General features: G+C 44.3%; 1 protein-coding gene across 1 annotated transcript in view; it reads right to left on the reverse strand.

Annotated features, from left to right (window-relative positions):
- Positions 1-23490, reverse strand: part of LGR6 (leucine rich repeat containing G protein-coupled receptor 6) — a 155980-nt gene that overhangs the window by 45498 nt on the left and 86992 nt on the right. Inside the window, exons 5-6 of the mRNA XM_079979072.1 lie at positions 15343-15558; positions 1259-1330 (exon numbers count right to left, since the gene is read on the reverse strand). Coding sequence (XP_079835198.1) covers positions 1259-1330; positions 15343-15558 — 288 coding nt within the window. The remainder of the gene's footprint in view (positions 1-1258; positions 1331-15342; positions 15559-23490) is intronic.

Raw genomic sequence — 23490 nt, forward strand, 5'->3', positions numbered from 1 at the left:
TGACAAAATATATTTACCTGAAAAGGATGGTACTGTGAAGGCCAACCTCAGAATCTTCACTGAGAGACTGAAGTTATTTACATCATTTCTAGTAGGGATAAGGTGGAAATAATGCAAATAGCATCAGTTTCCTTCTGGCAATTCTGAGACTGATAGTTCCAGGTTCCTTTCACATAACCTGTTCCTTGAGCATTGATCCTGAGATGTTTGCATGGAGATAAGACAACTGTGGATAATTACTGAGCATTCATTCTGATCTATTTGCGGGGAGGTTACATGATGTTGCATCAAGCAAATGTTGTCCCACACTGCCCAGCACATTTCTCCATCTCTTTCCTTAGTGTATAAAGTCCATGACCTGACCCAGATAGGCTTTCAGGCCCTTAGAGAGCAGGAGAAGCAGTAGGTAGCAACAGAGCATGCCTTGTGAGCACCCAGCCAGGTATTTTTTTGCAAGCGTTCAAATAGAGGGCTTGCAAAAACCTCAGTTTAAACACCTACAAAGACATTTGCTTACTCACCTCTACTCCAATCCCCCCTCCCCCCAACTTCGTAGGCTGGCATGGCCCTCTGGGTGTAAGAAAGTCTGTTATGTAGCTTTGCCTGGGAAAGTTTCACCACTGACTTATTGAACTTTTCTGATTCCTCCAGTGCTGATAATATATCCAGAAAAAAAGAGGCACGAGTTCCAGAAAGGTATGGCATAGCCATTTCCTAGCTCAGCTCGAGGCAGGGGCATAGGAAGCAGGTGAGGGTGGTGTGGTCTGCCCCGGGCGTCATCCTTGAGGGGGTGACAAAATGGCACACCGCGGGGCAGCACTTACCACAGGGCCTGGCCTGCAGCCATGCGTCTCTCCTGGGAGTGACGCGGTGGTTCGGGGCCCTACACTGCCTGAAACAGCAGCATGGGGCTTGCGTTCGCCAGGCAGACTCCGTGGGCAGCTCGCCACACCACTCCCCTAGGTGGATTGCTGCGCCGCGCTACGGCGCAGATCGCCACGGCGCTCCCATGCATGGATCGCCATGGTGCCCTCATGCACAGCTCACCCTGCCCCTGTGGGTGGGTTGCCTGGCCCCCGCCGCTCCAGGTGTCGGAGCAGCTAGCTATGCCCCTGGCTCTAGGATGGAATAGCTGAAGAGATCAAACCTTTCTAGATCCTCCTGCAGAGAGATGGAACGAATACACAGAGCGTGACTGGTCCACTCTTTCAGGATGGATGATTTAGTGCTAGGTACAAAGGAAAAGGAAACAACTTACAGAGTTTCCAAGCTGTGGAGTCCTTCAAAGCCGTGGGTTCCGAGGCTGCGGATGTGGTTATTATGCAGGTGTCTGCAGAGAGAAAGGATATCCTTAGATTCCCAATATCAGCAAACAGATTTTTTCCTCATTTTGTTGCCTAGAGAAGCACTGAAAGCTAAATGCTGCCAAGGGCAAGGTGACCCTAGACAAGTGTTCACGAGTTCCCAAAGCACTCATGAATATGGCAGACAACTGAATATATTCAAAATTAACAGGGATCATTGGAAGGGAGCACATTCAGTTGTTATCAGTATGCAATAGGCCCCAGTCATCATGACTACTGATGGGGGAGACTCCCCTATCTGGTTTCAGATTGTGTGCTCATAAAATTAGATAATCTGCACTGAATTTGGATGGGGTCCAAACTGGCTAATTTTCAAGCTCTCCCCATACCCTACTCAGACAATGTTGCCGTCATGCTTCTCATGATGTCACTTGGGACATAATCAAGCTTGGAGGTCTCACTCCCATCTCCTTTGAATGCCTCCCCACCCCCCACAAAGGCTCAATAACTTTTCTGTCCAGATTTTCACATTTTGAAATATGACACCTCTACATCCCCACTGCCCAGAGATAGCAGGCTTAAAGTGAACCACAGAGATCTAGTGGTCAATGGCAATCCTGGGGCTTTGGAAAATACCATATTTTTCCTTCTATAACACGCAGATTTTTTCTCCTAAAAAGGAAGGGGAAGTGTCTGTGCGTGTTATTGAGCGAATGTGTGGTCCCTGGAGCCAATTGGTGCGAGGGGAGGCAAAAAAAAGCAGGCAAAAATCAAACCGCGCGTCTCCTAGAAGGGAAACCTGAAAGAGGAAGCGGCTGCTTTCCGGCATTCTGCCTCAGGGTCTTACTGCCCACCCACCTCTGTTTCCTTGCTGTGTTTGCTCAAACGGAACAAAGAGCAGGGAAAGCCCCTCCCCTCCAGGCAAGCAGAGGGGAAAGCTGAAAACATGCAGGAGGGAGAGAGAGAGAGAGAGCGCGAGCTGGCTGGCTTGGGTGGGTAGGTGAGGGAAAACTTTTGCCTTCCTTTCCTCCCTACCCCTCTCCTGCATTCTTAGCCAGCTGCTTCTCTGCACACCCCTCTCCTGCTCCTTGTCCCTTCTGTGTTTTTCCTTCCCTCCCCACTTAAAATGTGGTTAAAAAGCATGGATCCACATGGATCCTAAGGATCTTTGCATTGGGTCAGCCCAAATTCACCATCAGATCACATAGCATGTCCATGGCTACAGCCTGCCCCCCCAAAATCACGCACCCACTGTTGCCTGGGGCTGCAATGGTGCAAAAACGTGGTTAAAAAGCATGGATCTACATGGATCCTCAGGATCTTTGCATTGGGTCAGCCCAAATTCACCATCAGAGCACATAGCGTGTCCAAGGTTACAGCCTGCCCCCCCAAAATCACGCACCCACTGTTGCCTGGGGCTGCAATGGTGCAAAAACGTGGTTACAAAACATGGATCCACATGGATCCTCAGGATCTTTGCATTGGGTCAGCCCAAATTCACCATCAGAGCACATAGCATGTCCATGGCTACAGCCTGCCCCCCCCAAATCACGCACCCGCTATTGCCTGGGGCAGCAATGGTGCAAAAACGTGGTTACAAAACATGGATCCACATGGATCCTCAGGATTTTTGCATTGGGTCAGCCCCAATTCACCATCAGAGCACATAGCATGTCCATGGCTACAGCCTGCCCCCCAAAAATCACGCACCCACTGTTGCCTGGGGCTGCAATGGTGCAAAAACGTGGTTACAAAGCATGGATCCACAGGGATTCTCAGGATTTTTGCATTGGGTCACCCCAAATTCACCATCAGATCACATGTCTGTGGCCACAGCATGAAGCACAAAAATGATACATCCACTGTTTCATTCAGAATGTTTTTTCCCTTGTTTTCCTCCTCTAAAAACGATGTGCGTGTTATGGTCAGGTGCGTGTTATAGACCGAAAAATATGGTACCTGAGGATGTTGGACCCCCCCTCAAGGAGAGGATGTGGGAGATTAGCAGACAAACCTAACAAATGCATATACTTGCTAGTTAGCATGAGAAGGGGCTAATACCCCTTCTTTGCAGATAGGCAGATACTTGGATTGTATAAATACAATTGGTAAAGAGGACTCTGTGTGATGTAATTTTCCCTCTTCTCCTGGAGAGGAAGGAGCATATAGGACTTCCTATCCCTCTCTCTTTGACTACTGTTGGCTGCAGAAATGCCTCCGCTTACTCCAGCTTTAGGCACATGCCTGAAGCTGGTTATACTGTAAATATAAGTATTTTGCCGGCATAGTTTTTACTTCTGCCATTGCTTTGAACCAATGCAAGATTATAAATTAATTATATTTTTAAATTTTGTTGTCTGGTTTTTTGTTAAGCGGAGTAAGAAGGGGAAAGCCAGCTTACTTCGTAGATGGGCTTCCTCAAAATCCTCTCCTACTCATTAAAACCCAACCCACAAAGGAAGCATGGAGAGAAAAAATTCTCACTTTTAAGGGTCCAGAGCAGCCATGAGATCATTTCTGGTACGCTGGAATTTTGGCTGGCAATGGATGTCATTACAGAGCAAAAAGAGGTGGCCAACTCACTAAGGAATATTTTAGATAAGCTCAGGGCCATTATATTCTTTATGATGGAACAGAGAAATATTATCCTGGTCTGTAACAGGAAGCAATGTTTTGGGCAGTGACGTGATGTAATGCAGGGAGATTCCATCCAGCAGCAGGTGAAATCAATGGCACCTTAATTATTTCTGTTTGGTCTGGTGTCAGTGAAAAAAGAAATCCCATTCCAACTGGTCTCTGGTACTGGAGGTTTGGCAGAGAGCACAAAGTTCCATGGTAAAAGCAGCTTGAATTTACAAGGAACAGAGTAAACATGCGGTGGATAAATGGAAGCCTATGACATCCCTGGATGTTTCTGATGAGCACTTAGAGTGTTTGCTCTTTTGCAGAAAAAGAATACTGCTTGCCTTTCTAAAGCAAGTGGGAAACAGGGAAAAGCAGGTGCTTGAGAGAAAACTTGGATCCAGTCTAACTTTCAACAGAGATCGATTTCATTCAAAAACTAAATCAGGAGATTAGAGCATAAAACAGTTATTCCTCCCTGACTGTAGGAAAGCAAAAAAACAACAACACCCCATATCCAGATGGTTTCCTCTATCAAATTTTATGGCGCATTTCTAGATCAGGCTGCCCTGACATCACCTTGGACCTTTACACAAAGATGATACCTGCAGTTTAAGTTTCTCTGAACGCTGGATCCCAGGCTTGGCAATCCAGAGTTCAAATATATTATAACTAGTAACACATGACATATTGCCATATTTGAAACAGTACCAAAAACTTGCACACAAGCAGTTGGAAAGCTTTGATTCACCTTTTGTACCTTTGATTAATTAGCAATAGGAATGGTTCTAAGTTAAATAAAGGCAAAAATGCATCTAGCAGACATAACACTTGAGTAGAATAGGTTTCCATCTGGGGAACACATTCACTCTGAACTCCATGCTCAGGTACTGAGCAAGGACCAAACACACATGAAATCTTACTCGCCCAAGCTCACTTCATCAGGGAAGGAGGAAAAGTAGGGGCAGGGGCAGGCCAGAGGCAAGTAAACAGGAAAAAACGAACCAATAAAAAAGGGACCTGGTCAGGAGAAAAGTCTTCTCCAAGTATGAAGAAAGTGCAAGGTGTTCAGGTTTGGACAATGATGGGGCAACGTGAATAAGGAAAATGTGGGTTTTTAGCCATTTTACATGATGGCATGAGTGAGCCCATTGTCTTGCCTCCCCACAAACTAATCAGATTGAATGTTCAACAAACAGGTTGTCTGGAAGTGCCCTTCGTACCAACAAAGGAGAAAGTGAGAATAAGGTTGTAGTCCTATAAACACTTTGTTGTTGATTAACGTATTTTTCGCTCTATAGGACGCACCCGACCATAGGACGCACCTTTTTTTAGAGGGGGAGAACAAGAAAAAAAAAACTTCCCCTCTCTGTGCAGCGCCCCTTTAGCGAAGCAGAAGAAGAAACGGAGCCCCTTCCATTTCTCCTCCCGCTTAGCTGAAGAGGCGCTGTGCCTTAGCTGAAGGGGCACCTAAGGTAAAGGTAAAGGTACCCCTGCCCGTACGGGCCAGTCTTGACAGACTCTGGGGTTGTGCGCCCATCTCACTTAAGAGGCCAGGGGCCAGCGCTGTCCGGAGACACTTCCGGGTCACGTGGCCAGCGTGACATCGCTGCTCTGGCGAGCCAGAGCCGCACACGGAAACGCCGTTTACCTTCCCGCTGGTAAGCGGTCCCTATTTATCTACTTGCACCCGGAGGTGCTTTCGAACTGCTAGGTTGGCAGGCGCTGGGACCGAGCAGCGGGAGCGCACCCCGCCGCAGGGATTCGAACCGCCGACCTTTCGATCGGCAAGCCCTAGGCGCTGAGGCTTTAACCCACAGCGCCACCTGCGTCCCAGAAGGGGCACCTACCCTTCAGCAAAAGGAACCCGAAGCCTCCGGAGTGCAGTGGGAGCTCCTGCTGTGCTCTGGTGGCTTCAGGCGGCTATCTGGAGAGCGAGAGGGGTCAGTGCACACCGACCCCTCTCACTCTCCACATAGGCTCGGGTTCCTTTCACTTGTGGGGCTGGCGGTGGGGAAAGCCGAGCTTCCCTCACCGCCAGCCCCAGGGAGCAGCGGAAAGGCTGTGTGAAGGCTGCACGCAGCCTTTCCGCTGCTCCCTGCAGCTTGTGGTGTTGGCAGTGGGGAAAGCTGAGCTTCCCTCACCGCCAGCCCTGGGAAAGCCACTGCCAGCCCCAAAGAGCAGGTCAGGGCTGGCGAGGGAAGCCCGGGTTCCCCCTCCCCAGCCCCAGGGACACACATTCGCTCCATAAGACACACAGAAATTTCCCCTTAGATTTTAAGAGGGGGAAAGTGTGTCTTATGGAGCGAAAAATACGGTAGTTGTTTAGTCGTGTCCGACTCTTCGTGACCCCATGGACCAGAGCACGCCAGGCACTCCTGTCTTCCGCAGCTTCCCGCAGTTTGGTCAAACTCATGCTGGTAACCTCGAAAACACTATCCAACCATCTCGTCCTCTGTCGCCCCCTTCTCCTTGTGCCCTCCATCTTTCCCAACATCAGGGTCTTCTCCAGGGAGTTTTCTCCTCTCATTGGGTGGCCAAAGTATTGGAGCCTCAGCTTCAGGATCTGTGCTTCCAGTGAGCACTCAGGGCTGATTTCCTTCAGAATGGATAGGTTTGATCTTCTTGAAGTCAATGGGACTTACCTGGGAGTAAGTCCCAGTGACTTTAATAGAACTTAGGGCTCATCCAGACTTCCTTTTGTGCTGCGTTTCTAAACACAGATTGACACTTTAAGGTGCCATGTCTGAAAGCTCCCCTCCTCCCTAGGGCTTTCCCCACAAAAACTTGCTCTTTACCACTGAATTGGGAGCAAAAGGCAGAGAAGGTGGCAAGGCAAAAAAGAAAGTGCTCAGACATCATACTTAATTTTAGATATATCATACAATTACATCGTATAATTACATCATACTGAATTTTAGATAAAATACTACTTGGAGTGAGGGGGATGATGATGCACAAGCATAGTATAACCAGGGAAACAGCTAAGTTTACAAACTGGAAAACTTAGATGGTGAATGCCAGTTGTACCATCACATAAATAGAGTCATGACTTTATAGGAGAACCAGAAAGATACAAAGGTCAAGCTTTTCTGGCTCAAGTTTGGCCTGGAATGTTTTGTTCTGTTTTGAAACGGAGCAAACCATGAACATTCCAGTCTCCACAGAACAGTTTTATAATCTTATGAGCATCTGAAATGCTGGAGCTCTCATGGAAAATGGAACCCAATCTTTGCCATCAGCTCCGTAGGAACATAAACAAAAGGGAGTTTGACTCATAGTCCAAGTTGGGATGGTAAATATTTGAGGAGAGGAACTCCTCTTCCATTCTTCCATCCTCTCATCCATGTTAAATAAATTACTTTAGCAAGTGGAATCACAGTTGCTCCAGTGCCTGCCAAACTGTTCCCTGCTCACACAGAGCCATTTCTCCTGGCAAGTCACAGATGGTTTGACAATTGCAGAAGTGATGCTTTGACAAAATGAAGACACAGTTCTATAATTCTTCATTTCATTCAGGTTTCTAGAGAAATCAATGACCATATTTCCTCTGATGAATCAATGACAAACAGAATGAAGCTATTTTACAATATGTATAACATATCAGAATCCAGGAAAAGAAGGAGAGTTGGGATCATTCCAAAAAGGAAGCAACTTTCAGAATAGCACTGTCTTGAATTCCTTTGTTTAAAATAAAAATCCAGATCAAACACTTTATTTTATTTTCTGCAAAGCAATTCAGAACATTAATGCCAGCTAACAGCATGTAGGAAGAAACACACATTGCTGAGCAGGGATACAGACTTCTCCAAAACTACCTCTTCCCCTTATCATTGCTTCATTTTAAAAGATAAAAAAGGGAATTAAATGGATTATCCCTTGCATTTATTAAATATGGCTAGGTATGGTGTGGCAGCCTCTAGATCAGGGTTGACATGCATGGGATCGTGTCCAATTACCCCCCTTTTTTAAACCATCTGGAAAAGTTTAATAGTGATAACAAGCTTTTATGAAGTCACTGCTTATGGGTATGTGCATTACCTGATACTTCTTTATTTTTTGGGTTTAAACATGCACATCCTGCCTTTTCTAAAAAGTTGAAGCTGGCTAACCAGAAAAAAGAACTAAAATAACAATAAATAAATACAGGGGGGAGGGAATTACAGATAGCATAATTATTCAAAAACCCTAGTAGCAGAGGATACTTAAAGGCATTGCATTGCCCTATAATCCTATCAGGAATGTTTAAGGGTATGTCTAGCACCCTTCAGGCCTATGTGTTCATTTTACATTCTGAAATGCCTGTATTTGTGTGGTGCTCCTGAAGCAGAGGTGGCAGTACCATTTGTTTCCAAGTAATGTGAAAGTAACAGCTTTATTTGACCTTCTGAAACTTTTTGCTAATTAAATTATCATTGATTAAGTACTTAGAAGGGATTATTGAGTAACAGGGACCCTTTGTTGTTGTTTAGTCGTTTAGTCGTGTCCGACTCTTCGTGACCCCATGGACCAGAGAACGCCAGGCACTCCTGTCCTCCACTGCCCCCCGCAGCTTGGTCAGACTCATGCTGGTAACCTCGAAAACACTATCCAACCATCTCGTCCTCTGTCGCCCCCTTCTCCTTGTGCCCTCCATCCTTCCCAACATCAGGGTCTTCTCCAGGGAGTCTTCTCTTCTCATGAGGTGGCCAAAGTACTGGAGCCTCAGCTTCACAATCTGTCCTTCCAGTGAGCACTCAGGGTCGATTTCCTTCAGAATAGAGAGGTTTGATCTTCTTGCAGTCTATGGGACTCTCAAGAGTCTCCTCCAGCACCATAATTCAAAAGCATCAATTCTTCGGCGATCAGCCTTCTTTATGGTCCAGCTCTCACTTCCATACATCACTACTGGGAAAACCATAGCTTTAACTATACGGACCTTTGTTGGCAAGGTGATGTCTCTACTTCTCAAGATGCTGTCTAGGCCTGTCGTTGCCCTTCTCCCAAGAAGCAGGCGTCTTTTAATTTCGTGGCTGCTGTCACCATCTGCAGTGATCATGGAGCCCAAGAAAGTAAAATCTCTCACTGCCTCCATTTCTTCCCCTTCTATTTGCCAGGAGGTGATGGGACCAGTAGCCATGATCTTCGTTTTTTTGATGTTGAGCTTCAGACCATATTTTGCACTCTCCTCTTTCACCCTCAATAAAAGGTTCTTTAATTCCTCCTCACTTTCTGCCATCAAGGTTGTGTCATCTGCATATCTGAGGTTGTTGATATTTCTTCCGGCAATCTTAATTCCGGCTAGGGATTCATCCAGCCCAGCCTTTCGCATGATGAATTCTGCATATAAGTTAAATAAGCAGGGAGACAAAATTTTGAACCAGTCAGTTGTTCCATATCCAGTTCTAACTGTAGCTTCTTGTCCCACATAGAGATTTCTCAGGAGACAGATGAGGTGATCAGGCACTCCCATTTCTTTAAGAACTTGCCATAGTTTGCCATGGTCGACACAGTCAAAGGCTTTTGCATAGTCAATGAAGCAGAAGTAAATGTCTTTCTGGAACTCTCTAGCTTTCTCCATAATCCAGCGCATGTTTGCAATTTGGTCTCTGGTTCCTCTGCCTCTTCTAAATCCAGCTTGCACTTCTGGGAGTTCTCGGTCCACATACTGCTTGAGCCTTCCTTGTAGAATTTTAAGCATAACCTTGCTAGCGTGAGAAATTAGTGCAATTGTGCGATAGTTGGAGCATTCTTTGGCACTGCCCTTCTTTGGGATTGGGATGTAGACTGATCTTCTCCAATCTTCTGGCCACTGCTGAGTTTTCCAAACTTGCTGGCATATTGAGTGTAGCACCTTAACAGCATCATCTTTTAAAATTTTAAATAGTTCAGCTGGAATACCATCACTTCCACTGGCCTTGTTATTTGCAGTGCTTTCTAAGGCCCATTTGACTTCACTCTCCAGGATGTCTGGCTCAAGGTCAGCAACCACACTACCTGGGGTATATGAGACATCCGTTTCTTTCTGGTATAATTCCTCTGTGTATTCTTGCTACCTCTTCTTGATGTCTTCTGCTTCTGTTAGGTCCTTTCCACTTTTGTCCTTTATTATGGAAATCTTTGTACGAAATGTTCCTTTCATATCTCCAATTTTCTTGAACAGATCTCTGGTTCTTCCCATTCTATTGCTTTCCTCTATTTCTTTGCATTGCTTGTTTAAGAAGGTCTTCTTGTCTCTCCTTGCTATTCTTTGGAAATCTGCATTCAATTTCCTGTATGTTTCACGATCTCCCTTGCATTTTGCTTGCCTTCTCTCCCCCGCTATTTGTAAGGCCTCATTGGACAGCCACTTTGCTTTCTTGCATTTCCTTTTCATTGGGATGGTTTTCATTGCTGCCTCCTGTATAATGTTACGAGCCTCCATCCATAGTTCTTCAGGCACTCTGTCCACCAAATCTAAATCCTTAAACCTGTTCCTCACTTCCACTGTGTATTCATAAGGGATTTGACTTAGATTGTATCTTACCGGCCCAGTGGTTTTTCCTACTTTCTTCAGTTTAAGCTTGAATTTTGCTATAAGAAGCTGATGATCTGAGCCACAGTCAGCTCCAGGTCTTGTTTTTGCTGACTGTATAGAGCTTCTCCATCTTTGGCTGCAGAGAATATAATCAATCTGATTTCGATGCTGCCCATCTGGTGATGTCCATGTGTAGAGTCGTCTCTTGTGTTGTTGGAAAAGCGTGTTTGTGATGACCAGCTTGTTCTCTTGACAGAACTCTATTAGCCTTTGCCCTGCTTCGTTTTGATCTCCAAGGCCAAACTTGCCAGTTGTTCCTTTTAACTCTTGACTCCCTACTTTAGCATTCCAATCCCCTATAATGAGAAGAACATCCTTCTTTGGTGTAACTTCTATAAGGTGTTGTAAGTCTTCATAGAATTTGTCAATTTCAGTTTCTTCAGCAGCAGTAGTTGGTGCATAAACTTGGATTACTGTGATGTTAAAAGGTCTGCCCTGGATTCGTATCGAGATCATTCTATCATTTTTGAGATTGCATCCCAGTACAGCTTTTGCCACTCTTTTGTTGACTATGAGGGCCACTCCATTTCTTTTACGGGTTTCTTGCCCACAGTAGTAGATATGATGGTCATCCGAACTGAATTCACCCATTCCCGTCCATTTTAGTTCACTGATGCCCAGGATGTCAATATTTATTCTTGCCATCTCATTTTTGACCACCTCCAACTTACCCATGTTCATGGTTCTTACATTCCAGGTTCCTATGCAATATTTTTCTTTACAGCATTGGACTTTCCTTTCGCTTCCAGGCATATCCGCAACTGAGCGTCCTTTCGGCTTTGGCCCAGCCGCTTCATCAGCTCTGGATCTACTTGTACTTGCCCTCCGCTCTTCCCCAGTAGCATGTTGGACGCCTTCCGACCTGAGGGGCTCATCTTCCAGCGTCATAACTTTTATATGCCTGTTGTCTTTGTCCATGGAGTTTTCTTGGCAGGGATACTGGAGTGGCTTGCCGGTTCCTCCTCCAGGTGGATCACGTTTGGTCAAAACTCTCCACTATGACCTGTTCATCTTGGGTGCCCTGCTCGGCATAGTTCATAGCTTCTCTGAGTTCTTCAAGCCCCTTCGCCTTGGCAAGGCAGTGATCCATGAAGGGACGCAGGTGGCGCTGTGGGTTAAAGCCTCAGCGCCTAGGACTTGCCGATCGAAAGGTCGGCGGTTTGAATTCCTGCGGCGGGGTGCGCTCCCGCTGCTCGGTCCCAGCGCCTGCCAACCTAGCAGTTCGAAAGCACCTCCAGGTGCAAGTAGATAAATAGGGACCGCTTACCAGCGGGAAGGTAAACGGCGTTTCCGTGTGCGGCTCTGGCTCGCCAGAGCAGCGATGTCACGCTGGCCACGTGACCCGGAAGTGTCTCCGGACAGCGCTGGCCCCTGGCCTCTTAAGTGAGATGGGCGCACAACCCCAGAGTCTGTCAAGACTGGCCCGTACGGGCAGGGGTACCTTTACCTTTTTATACTGCTGCTTTCCCTTTTTAAATATGAAGCAGAGGTCCAATCCTTTATTGGCTGTGACTCCCATGTAGGGAAATCCACTCATTTAGGTCACAGCCACACTTCCACAGTTATGGCTTCTCCCAACGAACCATGGGAACTGAAGTTTAAAGGTAAAGGGAAAGGGACACCTGACCATTAGGTCCAGTCGTGACCGACTCTGGTGTTGCGGTGCTCATCTCGCTTTATCGGCCAAGGGAGCCGGCGTTTGTCTGCAGACAACTTCCGGGTCATGTGGCCAGCATGACTAACCGCCGGAGCAGTACCTATTTATCTACTTGCACTTTGACGTGCTTTCGAACTGAAGTTTAGCCCCCTCTAAACAGCAATTTCCAGCACCCATAACAAACATCAGGTGCCTCCCCAAAATAATCCTGCAGAATCTGATTTCTATGTTCACTTGTGCTGAGTACAGAATCCCTGTCTTTTCCCATTATAATCCCACTTGACCCACTTAAAGATCTCTTCTCAGAATAGATTGGAAACAATCAGTATTTTTCCCTTTTCTTTTAAAATCTCATTTTTCTATATTTTTTCCAGCTGACAGATTTTTTTTTTCAGATAGGGATTTAGTCAACCTCACAGACAGAAAGAGCACAAATTTCTTCTTTTAGCTTCTGGGTGTCAAATTTGTGTTGAAAATAGGAGGAATTTTGTTTTTATGTCTATCTGCTCCAGTGATGGAAATAAACAGGGGGGTACAACCCCCCCCATAACAGTTGTGACTTGTTATCAGTCTGCTCTGAATTCCCTTTTCTCTTACATCAATCTGCTCAGAATTTCAGATGTCCTTGAAGCCCACCAGTGCCTCGCTTTCCTTAAAAAAACTAAATAAATGCTTTAACTTTGGCTGCAAAAAGTTAAATTTTTTTTGCAAAGTTCAAAAACAAAATTAAGCACTTCTCTGGATTGTGCTCATATGTTTTCCTTCCCTAATGTTAGAAATCTAGGAATCCTTGGAAAGATGAAATGATGCTTTGTCTTTTCCATCTTGGGCTAGATTGTAGGTGTTTCGATTTCCCTTGGTGAATCTCCTAAACACTGAGGTTATTAAGCACGTTTTCTCCCTTGCAGCAGTGATGTGTAAAATCTCACTGTACATAAAGCCGTAACTTCCAGACATGATAGAAGGAGAAAGGATGATTTCTGTGGTTATGTTAATGTATAGAATGCAGATCTATACATTACAGGACGTTTCCTTGTGCAGAAAGTATCCTACATCCCCCATTACAAACCTATGCGAGAAATGGATGGGAACTGGTGTACAGAATTCCTTAGTGGGGATATAATTTATTAGCAGTGGCTGATGCCCCTAACTTGTTCCAGATTGAAGCTTGTATATTTTCATGTTGGCTCTTTCCGCCATCAGCAGATGATCAGCCATTTCGCTCCCACAGGCCCAAGGTGTGCGCAGCAGGAAAGAGCACTGCTGCACCTGGGAAGGTCATGTCCTTAGCTATGAAACTGCTGATCAGGGGTATCCAGAAGTATTAATCAGGCTGTAAATGACATCTTCCCCAGTACCCCTCCACAGCTGTTCTTTGGCCCCCTCCCAAAGGTGGCTATTTCATTAGCTCCCAGTTTATGGCAGTGACAAGCCCTTCTTCTGCCTCCACATGCCTGTTTCTTAACCAGATCTCTTACACACTTACACACACACACACACACACACACACACACACCAAAAGGGCCAAATCAGATGCTACTTTTAATGCATGGTAAGTAGTCATGCCTGCAGTTTAAAAAATATATCATAGTAAGGGTTGGGGGAAGAGAACATAACATGAACCTGCTGGATCCGCACAACAGCCCATCTAGTCCAGGAATGTGCTCTCACAATAGCTGGTGAAAAACCTGTGGGAAGCCTGCAAGCTGGACATGAGTACACACATGAACTCTGCCTACCTGTGATTCCCAGAAACTGGTATTCAAAGGTGTGATGCCTCTGAAGGTGGAGGTAGGACATAGTCATCACAACTAGCAGCTGTTGATAGGCTTGTCCTCTGTGAATTTGTCAAATACTCTTTTAAAGCCATCCAGGTTGGTGGCCATCACTTACTCCTGTCTTGTAGTATTCTTTTTAAAATTTTGGGTATTTTTTTTATCTCTTAAGTTTTATCATTTTATCCTCACAATGCTAGTTGAGGTGGATTAAGCACTGCACCTAATGAACTTCGTGGCTGGGTGGGAATTTATCTCCAAGTGTAGCCAAACCAAGGCCAAAACTCTACTAGCTCACAGAGTTCCCCCAAGTAATGGTAACATATAGATATTTCTGTGGGCCCCCGGGAAACATGTGCTCCACATTTGTAGTGTTGTCAGTACAGGTGAATATCATTCACGAGGTACATGATTTAACACTTCATTATTATTTTTCTCTTGTTCCTGCACTAATAGAAGTAGCCTGAATCATTTTTGTTTTCTCTAAGCAGCTTGAAAAGTCCTACACAATAAGCCTCTCAGGAGCTTTTGGAAAATAAACTGCATATTTTAATTTTTCTAATCATCACTCTCAAACAATCTGCTGTATTTTGTTCAGGCAGTTGAAGTCAATGCATAAAGAATTTAGGAAATCCTCTTTTCCTCATTTGTTTTTCATAAGGCATGTAGTAGTCTTACCATTAAACACTTGCTACAGTTTGGCTTAGTATTAGTTTCCTGATGATGTTTTTATAGCCTAGCCACAAAGCATGTGTATTTCCAGAGCGGGAGTAGCTGTTTCAATCCTATATCTCATAAGTATGGTAATAATTCTAAGACAGCTGGTAATCACAAGCAAAACTTCCTAATCAACACCAAACAATATACAGTTAACAAATTTACACACATAACTTTCCATCTGAGAAGATGGGCAAACCTATAAGCTATTGGTTAAAGCAAGCCCTAAATAACCTACAGGTGTGATTTCCTAAAAATATATTGTGGTCCTACTCACATGCATTGGTGCTAAAACTGTATGTTTCATTTTATCTGATGTTTTCGCTGGTGTGCTCATTTTTGTGGTTATTAGAGTTCATTGTTATAATCATGGTATGGTATTCTGTGGGGTGGGGAAAACTTGCTTGTGAAATAAATGTGTCCCATATGGAAATGGGCCGTTACCGGAAGTAATATTATTCCTTTAATTTGTTTTGTACTATATCTTGTGAAAACAGCTTTACACTGAAAACTGCTTAAATACTTCTAAAACCATGCCTTTATGAACTTGCTACATAGACTAAGGAGATTTCGTTTATGAGACACGGCCCAGACTGAAACATTGATCAACCAACTATCTCCTGCTTGTCTAAACAGTACATTGTGTTATGAGAAATGGGCTTCTGAAAGAAAGAACGAAAGAATAAACGGAAAGTAAAAGAGGGCACGTACAGTACCACAAGGCTGGTGAGGTTCTGGAAAGCGTAGTTAGGAATGTGCCAGATTTGATTGAGGGCCAGTGTCATGGCCTGTAGAGCCGGCAGGTTGTTGAGTGCTTTGACAGGGATCTCTGTCAGAGCATTATCATCCAGCCAAAGGTGGCGTAAGGAGGGCAGCCTCTCAAAGCTCTTCTCAGGTACCACAGAGATCAAATTGGCATCCAGACGCCTAAAGGAAATAAACAGACAAGTCAATCAAACACAGCATGTGTGCACATAGCACAGTGCAGAAAGTGTCCTGTTGGTTATCATTAAATGGTCAAAGACCTGAGCAAGTTACTGCAGCACAAGTGGCCTGCATAGAGGCTCAGGAGGCACGACTGACATATGCAAATGACTACACATTCTTGCTTCCTTTGATGGAATATCCGTGCTTCCAGCTGATTTGACCTGATAGGAAATGGAAAGAGAGGGTGTGAGGTTTTATACCTCTGGAATGATATAGCATGAAAATTCCTTTGATAATACTGTTTGGTCTCCTGTGTAGGTGGTGGATCTCAACAAAATCACATCGTACAGCTGCCGCGATCCCACACAGTGGCTCCAGTTTTGTAACACAGATATTCTAGGGCAATTCTGCATCAGTCCTCCAAACTCAAATCAAATCAAAGAAAAAGCACCTTGGCAGAAGTGACATTAGCCACTTCAGGTGAAAACATGCATAATTCATCTCTCCTTATTACAGTATTCAAACATCTGACTAGCTGATCTTCTTTGTTTGCAAGGTGTCTGGGGATTTGTTCAGAATTACAGTATACTGGTGCTGTGCAGTCAATATATAGGAAGCACAGTTATGCTCTTCTGAATTCTTCTGCTGTTCCTGTCGATGTACATTGTCATTCCTCAAAATATACTGTTATTAAAATAAATAACCTTTCCCCTCTACTAGGGATGAATTGGTGAATCTGTCAATTCTGGTTTCTCTCAGTTTCCCATGTTTCCAATCTTAAATTTACTTCTCCGCATTTCCACGCCAATTTGTGGTTTTTTTTTTATTAAAAACATCCCCAAGAAATTTCATCAGCATCATAGTGCAAATATATCCTAACATACACACTTCTGTATGCAAGATTGTCTAATAAACACATTTTTGCAATGCCATTTTCTGTTTGCATGCTATATTCACTAACAAATGCATTTTTTATGCAAACTTTATCCTAATATATGCATTTTGTACACATTATTGGCTGGAGAGCTGCAGTGCAAAATTTTGTGTAAATTTTGAAGAATGGGGTTATGTTTTGGTTCATGTATTGTTTTGGAATGTAATTAGGTAGGTTCACCTTTAAATGTAAAATGAACTGAAATTCTCTCCAAGCCCTACCCTTTATACAACAGATTCAAGGCTAGCTTGAACTGCCATAATGTCTTCAGAATCCTCTTCCCTAAACCAAGTAATAAACAATAAAATATCTGAACATCATTTCCTGTGGAATGGCAGGTTGTGGTTTGGTTCATTTGTTTGTTTGTTTGTTTGTTTGTTTATAATATACAACAAAATAAAAATTGCAGGTTTGGTATAGGAACTGCAGTAGTGTAAGCCAAATGTGACACCGATGAGAAGTAGTTGGGTTTTTTAAATCAGAATTCTTTAGTTCCATAAAAGCTGAAGAGTTCAAAAAGAAGGATTTAAGCCCAGTTAAAGAGCTGGGTTTGGTACCTGTTTCTGCTACTGTGTCATCTGAATGAGTCAGCAAATGGAGGAGAAGGGGAAATCCTTCATCCACCCAATACAAGCTGAATTTCTTAATCTTTTGTTTGTATGGTAAATCCTGAAATGTAGATACTGTTTCATCTAACATGAATGTTTCAGTTGTCCTAGAAATAATCTGTAAAACCTCTTAAGTGAAATACTAATGCAAGTGAAAATTAAACATTTTCTTGGCGCTTAGGGGGAATGTGTCTTGTTTTCTATTGTAGTATCTTTTGGCCACTTCAATCAGTCTATAGAGAATCTTAGTTTTCTGGCTTAAGCCGCAACTGCAGCTAGGGGAAGAATGGGCTCTCCAAAACATTGCTTGTAGACGCTGGTTTTACTACTTTGTGACCTACTATTTTCCTATATGTGTTTGGGTTGGAAATGAGGTCTGCCCCACCCCTGCTTCCATTAAAGTGTAGTGAAGACAAGGTGGAACAAGTTGCTTTGGAAAGCTGTTCCATAGAGATAGGTGTTCAGTAACAACTTGCAATGGGACTAATAGCTCCAGCACAAAAGGAATTGAATAAAACTCTTAGTAAAGAAAATAAACTTTACAGAATGCCAATGGAATAATATCATATCCTCAGCATGCCAATTTGTTATAAAGTACTCCATAGGTTTTGCTTTCTCGTGCCTTGCATGCATCTCAGTTTTGGAATTATTTGTGGGGGGGATCTGTTTCTTGGGGAAACACCTGTTGAAAGTCTTGTGAGTCTACTCAAACTAGTAGTCTGCCCATGACAATGGCTAGGTTTAGCAGAGGGTGATAACCCAGTGTTTCCCTTCCTTCACTTGTATCATTTGGAGGTCTGAGTACTTGGAAAATCACCAAGTACAATGGAGTCATGTTAACTACATCTTGTAAATCCAAATAATTATGCAATTTCCAGTACTCAACAAATGAAGGGTCTACATATGGTTTTATAAGATAACCTTGATGAAGCCCCTAATATCTACCTTATGTTTTCAGAGAAAGCTGCAACAGGTAAGTCTTTAAATATAAAGACTCAAAAACTGCAGAGTGTATGGTTATAAAAGCCAGTTTATTATTTAACGGCAGGGTTTTTCTGAGATAGATGAGTGCCCCTGAACCCAGTAATAATACAGGTCATGCTGCCCTTTTATTCTTCAAAACTTCTATTTTGGTTTGTGACTTGGACACTGACAATGAATGGAGAACCAGGGAAGCAGATTGCTTCAGATATTTTGATGTAGGAAGGGGTTGTGCAACCGGGTCAGCCAGAGACCTGGAAAAGAAGCAATTTGTATTGGACTAAAGGAAGAAGAGAAAAGAAGTTCTAAGTTTCAGGGGTTGGCTGAAGAGACAGGCTTTCTGTTTAGAGATGATGCTGTTGCTTAGGAACTGATGCCATTTTGGAACCTGCACCACCTACATGGTCCTACTGGCTTGCTGCCTGCGCATTTGTAAATAAACAGTTATTGCAAAATGCACCAGAATTCTCCATTGCTCTGTTATTCAAAAGAAAAACTGATCCTGCAAGGCTGCCCTGGAACCTTCGCCACAAAGGGAAAGTGGGAGTGAAAACAATAACACCGACAGACATAAATAAACTGAAAACTGGCTTCCAGAAGTAGTTTGGTATCCTGGCTTGCTTGTTTTCTGAAATAAAGTTGGATTGCCATAAAAACATGTAGCAGAGTTCAAGCTCACTAACTGCTATTGCTCCCAAATGTAGTTATTCTTGAGGAAGAGATGGAGCGAATATAAAACTCAGCTCCCTTGGCACCAAGAAGCTGCTAATTATATCAATTAAGCAAAACAAAAAAGCAACCACATGGCTCTCCTCTTTCTGCACTGTGTGATTATGGCTTCTTAAGCACTTTCTATTATGGTTTATACCTGGGATAATTGGGCAGATTAGGAGACAGGGTAGGCCAGTGCCAACTTGCTCCATTTCCACATAGACGTTGACATTTTTTATTCTGCTGTGCTTCTCAGATCATGCTGCAGTTTCCATCACAAGCATCAATCCTACAGTGGGATGTTCATGTCATATGGAGGAACTCAGACGAGGCTCTGAGATTGTTCAAGTGTAATGCTAAACCGTAGCACCCAGTGAAGGGCCAAACCAATCCTCCACAGACTTTTCCCTCTAATATTTTAACCCCATCATCTGGTGGATCTTTAGTATAAGAATGTGTCCCAATGTATTTTTTTATTTAATGAATTTATATACCACCCTATACCCGCAGGTTCACAGAATAAAGGTACCACAATTTTGCACATGCACTCTCACACATCACATCTTACATGTGAAGGCTCATCATTGAGCCTACCTAGTGACAGTGAAGGCAGGAAAACCAGGTGTCCCATTTGGGGATCAAGCCTGAAACCATGGGATTATCAGCACCACACTCTAACTAACTGAGCTATCCTGTTGGGGAAATAAAGAGCCTTAGAATACAGTGGTACCTCGAGTTACAAATGTCTCAGGTTACAAATGCTTCAGGTTATAAACTCCGCTAACCTGGAAGAGTTACCTCGAGTTGAGAACTTTGCCCCAGGATGAGAACGGAAATCGTGTGCCGGCGGTGCAGCAGCAGCAGCAAGAGGCCCCATTTGCGAAAGCACGCCTCTACTTAAGAACAGTTTCAGGTTAAGAACAGACCTCCGGAATGAATTTAGTTCGTAACTAGAGGTACCACTGTAATAGAATTGTAGATTTGTTGCAATGTAGGAATGTTTTGCCCAACGCAGGGCTCCAACCCACGACCCTGAGATAAAGAGTCTCATGCTCTACCAACTGAACTATCTGTCTGACAACATATGGAGGGTTGCAGATAAAATCGCTTGCATCTGTTGGGGCCTTCATTTGTTCTCAGAAGGTGCCATATGACCAACCGTATAATCTGGATATGTGAAAAAAAATCTTTCCCAGTCCACCCCCCCCCCCAAATCGTAGCACTCATATCTATAGGTAGGATTGCAAACCCTTTTTTCCTGGCAGGTCACTCACTTTTCCACATCAGTGTATCAACCATGTCAGAAAAGGGTTTATCAGTCACATGCTTTGCCTGCCATGCAACTATTAAAATCACATAAATACTGACAGGAAGAAAAGTGGAAATTCTAGCCATGCCATAGATTTACTCCATTTCACCATTATTGAATTAAATATATTGTGTGTCTGGTTTTTAAGTCTTGAACCATAGTGAAGATTAATTTTCATGGCGTTTCTCATCTGTCTTGTGGCTAGACTACAGAACTACAAGAGAATGCAAGTTTCTCATATAAGTTTTTGCATTTCCCCTCCCCCATGAAAAAACTTATGTAGTACGGTACAGAAAAAAATCTCTTTCGGGCTCTTCTACCATCTTATGTGTGGCTTAAAATGCAATAGGATCTTGAGTAAAAAACCCAATAACAACAGAACCTGCGTGCCTATACAGAAGTATACAAACAATATTATAAAGTCCCCAATGTGCTTTTTATTGACCTTGATTAGGAAGATTCATGACCCTGAACCCTCTCACTTAAGTACATGACTTGTTACATTTCCCTTAGTGAAAAGCCAAAGAACAGAGAAGATGGGTGATTGGTCCCAGATGTTCTATACAGTAGATATGTCTGTGCAGTTGGGCTGATAGGTCCCATATGTTAAATACAGTAGATGTGTCAGTACAGCAGGGAGACTGACAACAATTCCCATATGCTGATTTCACTAGGAAAGTCTGCATACTTATATCTATAATAGACTTCGGCGAACAGTCTTTTACAATAGGCTAACGGAGACACATAGAGTCCTGGTTCACTAGATATTCTTTTGCTCTGATGTCTCATTACTCTGAACCTGTTTATACATTCAGTTAAATTGGAAAATTGAATCTGTCATAGCATCCCCCACTCATGGCCATTTTTTGTGGTGGACACAGTTTACAGTGGTGCCTCGCAAGACGACAAGAATCCGTTCCGCGAGTCTCTTCGTCTAGCGGTTTTTTCGTCTTGCGAAGCAAGCCCATTGACGGCTTAGCGGATTAGCGCTATTAGCAGTTTAGCGGCTTTTAGCGGCTTTTAGTGGCTTAGCGGCTTAGTGGATAAGGGGATAAGCGGCTTAGCGGCTTAGAAAAAGGGGGGGAGAAGGGAAAAAACCCCGCAGGAACTCGCAAGACATTTTCGTCTTGCGAAGCAAGCCCATAGGAAATTCGTTTTGCGAAGCACCTCCAAAACGGAAAACTCTTTCGTCTAGCGAGTTTTCCGTCTTGCGAGGCATTCGTCTTGCGGGGCACCACTGTATTTTAAAAGAGTATTCCAGGCATATCGTTCAGGGGAGAATGAATAGGAGATGCCTCCCTCTCCCCCAGAATGGTGCTATATTTCTGCTGTTCCTGAAAATATGAGCCTTAATTAATTGGGCAGATTCTTCTTTATTGTGAATATACTTCAAGATTATATTATATGTCCTTTTCAAGAAAAAAAATATTCCTAAATATGAAGCACTTATACTTAATAGCTTCAGCTAATAATGCTATGAAAGCTGACCAGCCAATTGTGCTTTGTCTTTGTCAGGCAAATGGCTTGCCAATGGCCTAGAATGACTGATAGATGTCTTCTCAATGGGAGCTACCATATTTTTCGCTCCATAGGGCGCACCTGACCATAAGGCGCACCTAGTTTTTAGAGGGGGAAAACATGAAAAAAAATATTCTGAATAAAATGTTGTACTAAACTATTTAAAGCAGCAAAGCGGGTGGCTCCTGTCCGCTTTGCTGCTTTAAAGCGAGCCTCAGAGGAGGGAAGGAAGGGGAACCATGGCTTATCTAAGTCCAGTTAATAATGCTGAGCCTGATTTTTTATGCATCTCAAAGCCCTTAACATATATACATTATATTGACAAGCCGAGATAGGCCTCCTGCATAGGAGGAGGGCAGGAGAAGAGAGGGAGCCATCATAGCTCAATAGTGAGAGCATGGAGAAGATCCCAAGTTCAGTCCTTGAAAGCTTCTCCAGGTAGGACTGAAGGTGTGTCTCCTGAAACCCAGGTGAGCCTCTGCCCATCAGTGAAGACAAAACTGAGCTAAATGGGCTCAGGGGTCCTGATGTGGTACAGGGAAGGTCCCTCTGTTCCTGTTTAAATTAGCCCTTTCTTCAGAACCATGGGGACTACAATCTTAGTTTGTTTTTAAAGGGAACAGCTGTAACCTCAGTGGCTTTGCATGCAGAACACCAAACGTTCAATCCCCAGCTTCTCCAGGCCTGAAACTCTGGCAAACTGCTACCAGTCAGTGTTGACATTACTAAGCTAGATGGAGTAGTGCATCCGACTCCTTATAAGGCAGCTTCCTAGGTTCCCATTAATGCTTCAGATTTGGGTGTGAGGCTTGCCGGCACGTTTAGTGTGGCAAGGGTGGTTCTTTGCACATCTGGAAGATGACTGTGTCACCTCCCATCACCCTCTTGAAGGTGCTTTTACAGCTCAGGGAAAAGGGCAGGCAGCCACAGCATGTGTAGACTGTAGCATCCTGAATTAAGGGAGGGATTCCCCTTGCAGCCAAAGGGTTGTTTGAGGCCACCACGAAAGAGCTGATCTTAAGCTTGAAACCAGGACTTGCTCTTTAACCATGCTGCTCCTCCAGTTGCCAATGCCATCCATGTAACCTTGTGTGAATATCAAGTGTGGGTTGTGTCCAGGAACCTGGGAGGATTTCTTTCACATGAATGCATGTTTTCATCTTTAAATAAACAGCCCATGCAAGTTTCCAGCTCTTATGGCCATGCCTGGCTGTCTCAGTGGAAATCTGGGGAGGCTGAGGTGGACTTTCCAGTGGTCAAAGTCTTCCTGCCCAGCATCTATTTCCTGCCCTCTTTCCCCACTGAACCCCCGAACCCTGCTTCAAAGCAAGCCACAGAGGGGATTCCCTCTGCTTTGAAGCAGGAAAGTGGGAGAGGAGTTGCTTACACGAGTGTAAGCTGCTCCCCTTCCACTTTCCTGCTTCAAAGGGAGCCCGGGAGGAGGGAATCCGCTGCAGCCTCGAGCAGCGAGAAGGATTCATGGGCCCCCTCCTTCCCTCCTCCGTGGTTGCTTTGAAGTAGGAAAGTGCGAGAGGAGCTGCTTACACGGGTGTAAGCGGCTTCCCTCCCACTTTGCTGCTTCAAAGCGAGCCACGGAGGAGGGAGGGACCAACGGAATCCCCTTCCCTCCCTCCTTCCCGGCTCAGCTCAGCAGCCGCGGCTCTTGCTGGGTTTACAATGAGCCGGAAGGAGGGACAGTCAGCAGTCCCTCCTCCCGCCTCCCTGTAAACCCAGCCAGAGCCGCAGACACACTCTATGCAGCTCTTGCTTTAAAGGGAGAGCTGCGCAGAGCTTGTCGGCAGCAGCGGCTCTTGCTGGCTTCGCTCCATAAGACGCACAGACATTTCCCCTTACTTTTTAAGGGGGGGGGA

This window comes from Podarcis cretensis (assembly GCF_951804945.1).
Source record: "Podarcis cretensis genome assembly, chromosome: 6".
In the NCBI taxonomy this organism is placed as follows: domain Eukaryota; kingdom Metazoa; phylum Chordata; class Lepidosauria; order Squamata; family Lacertidae; genus Podarcis; species Podarcis cretensis.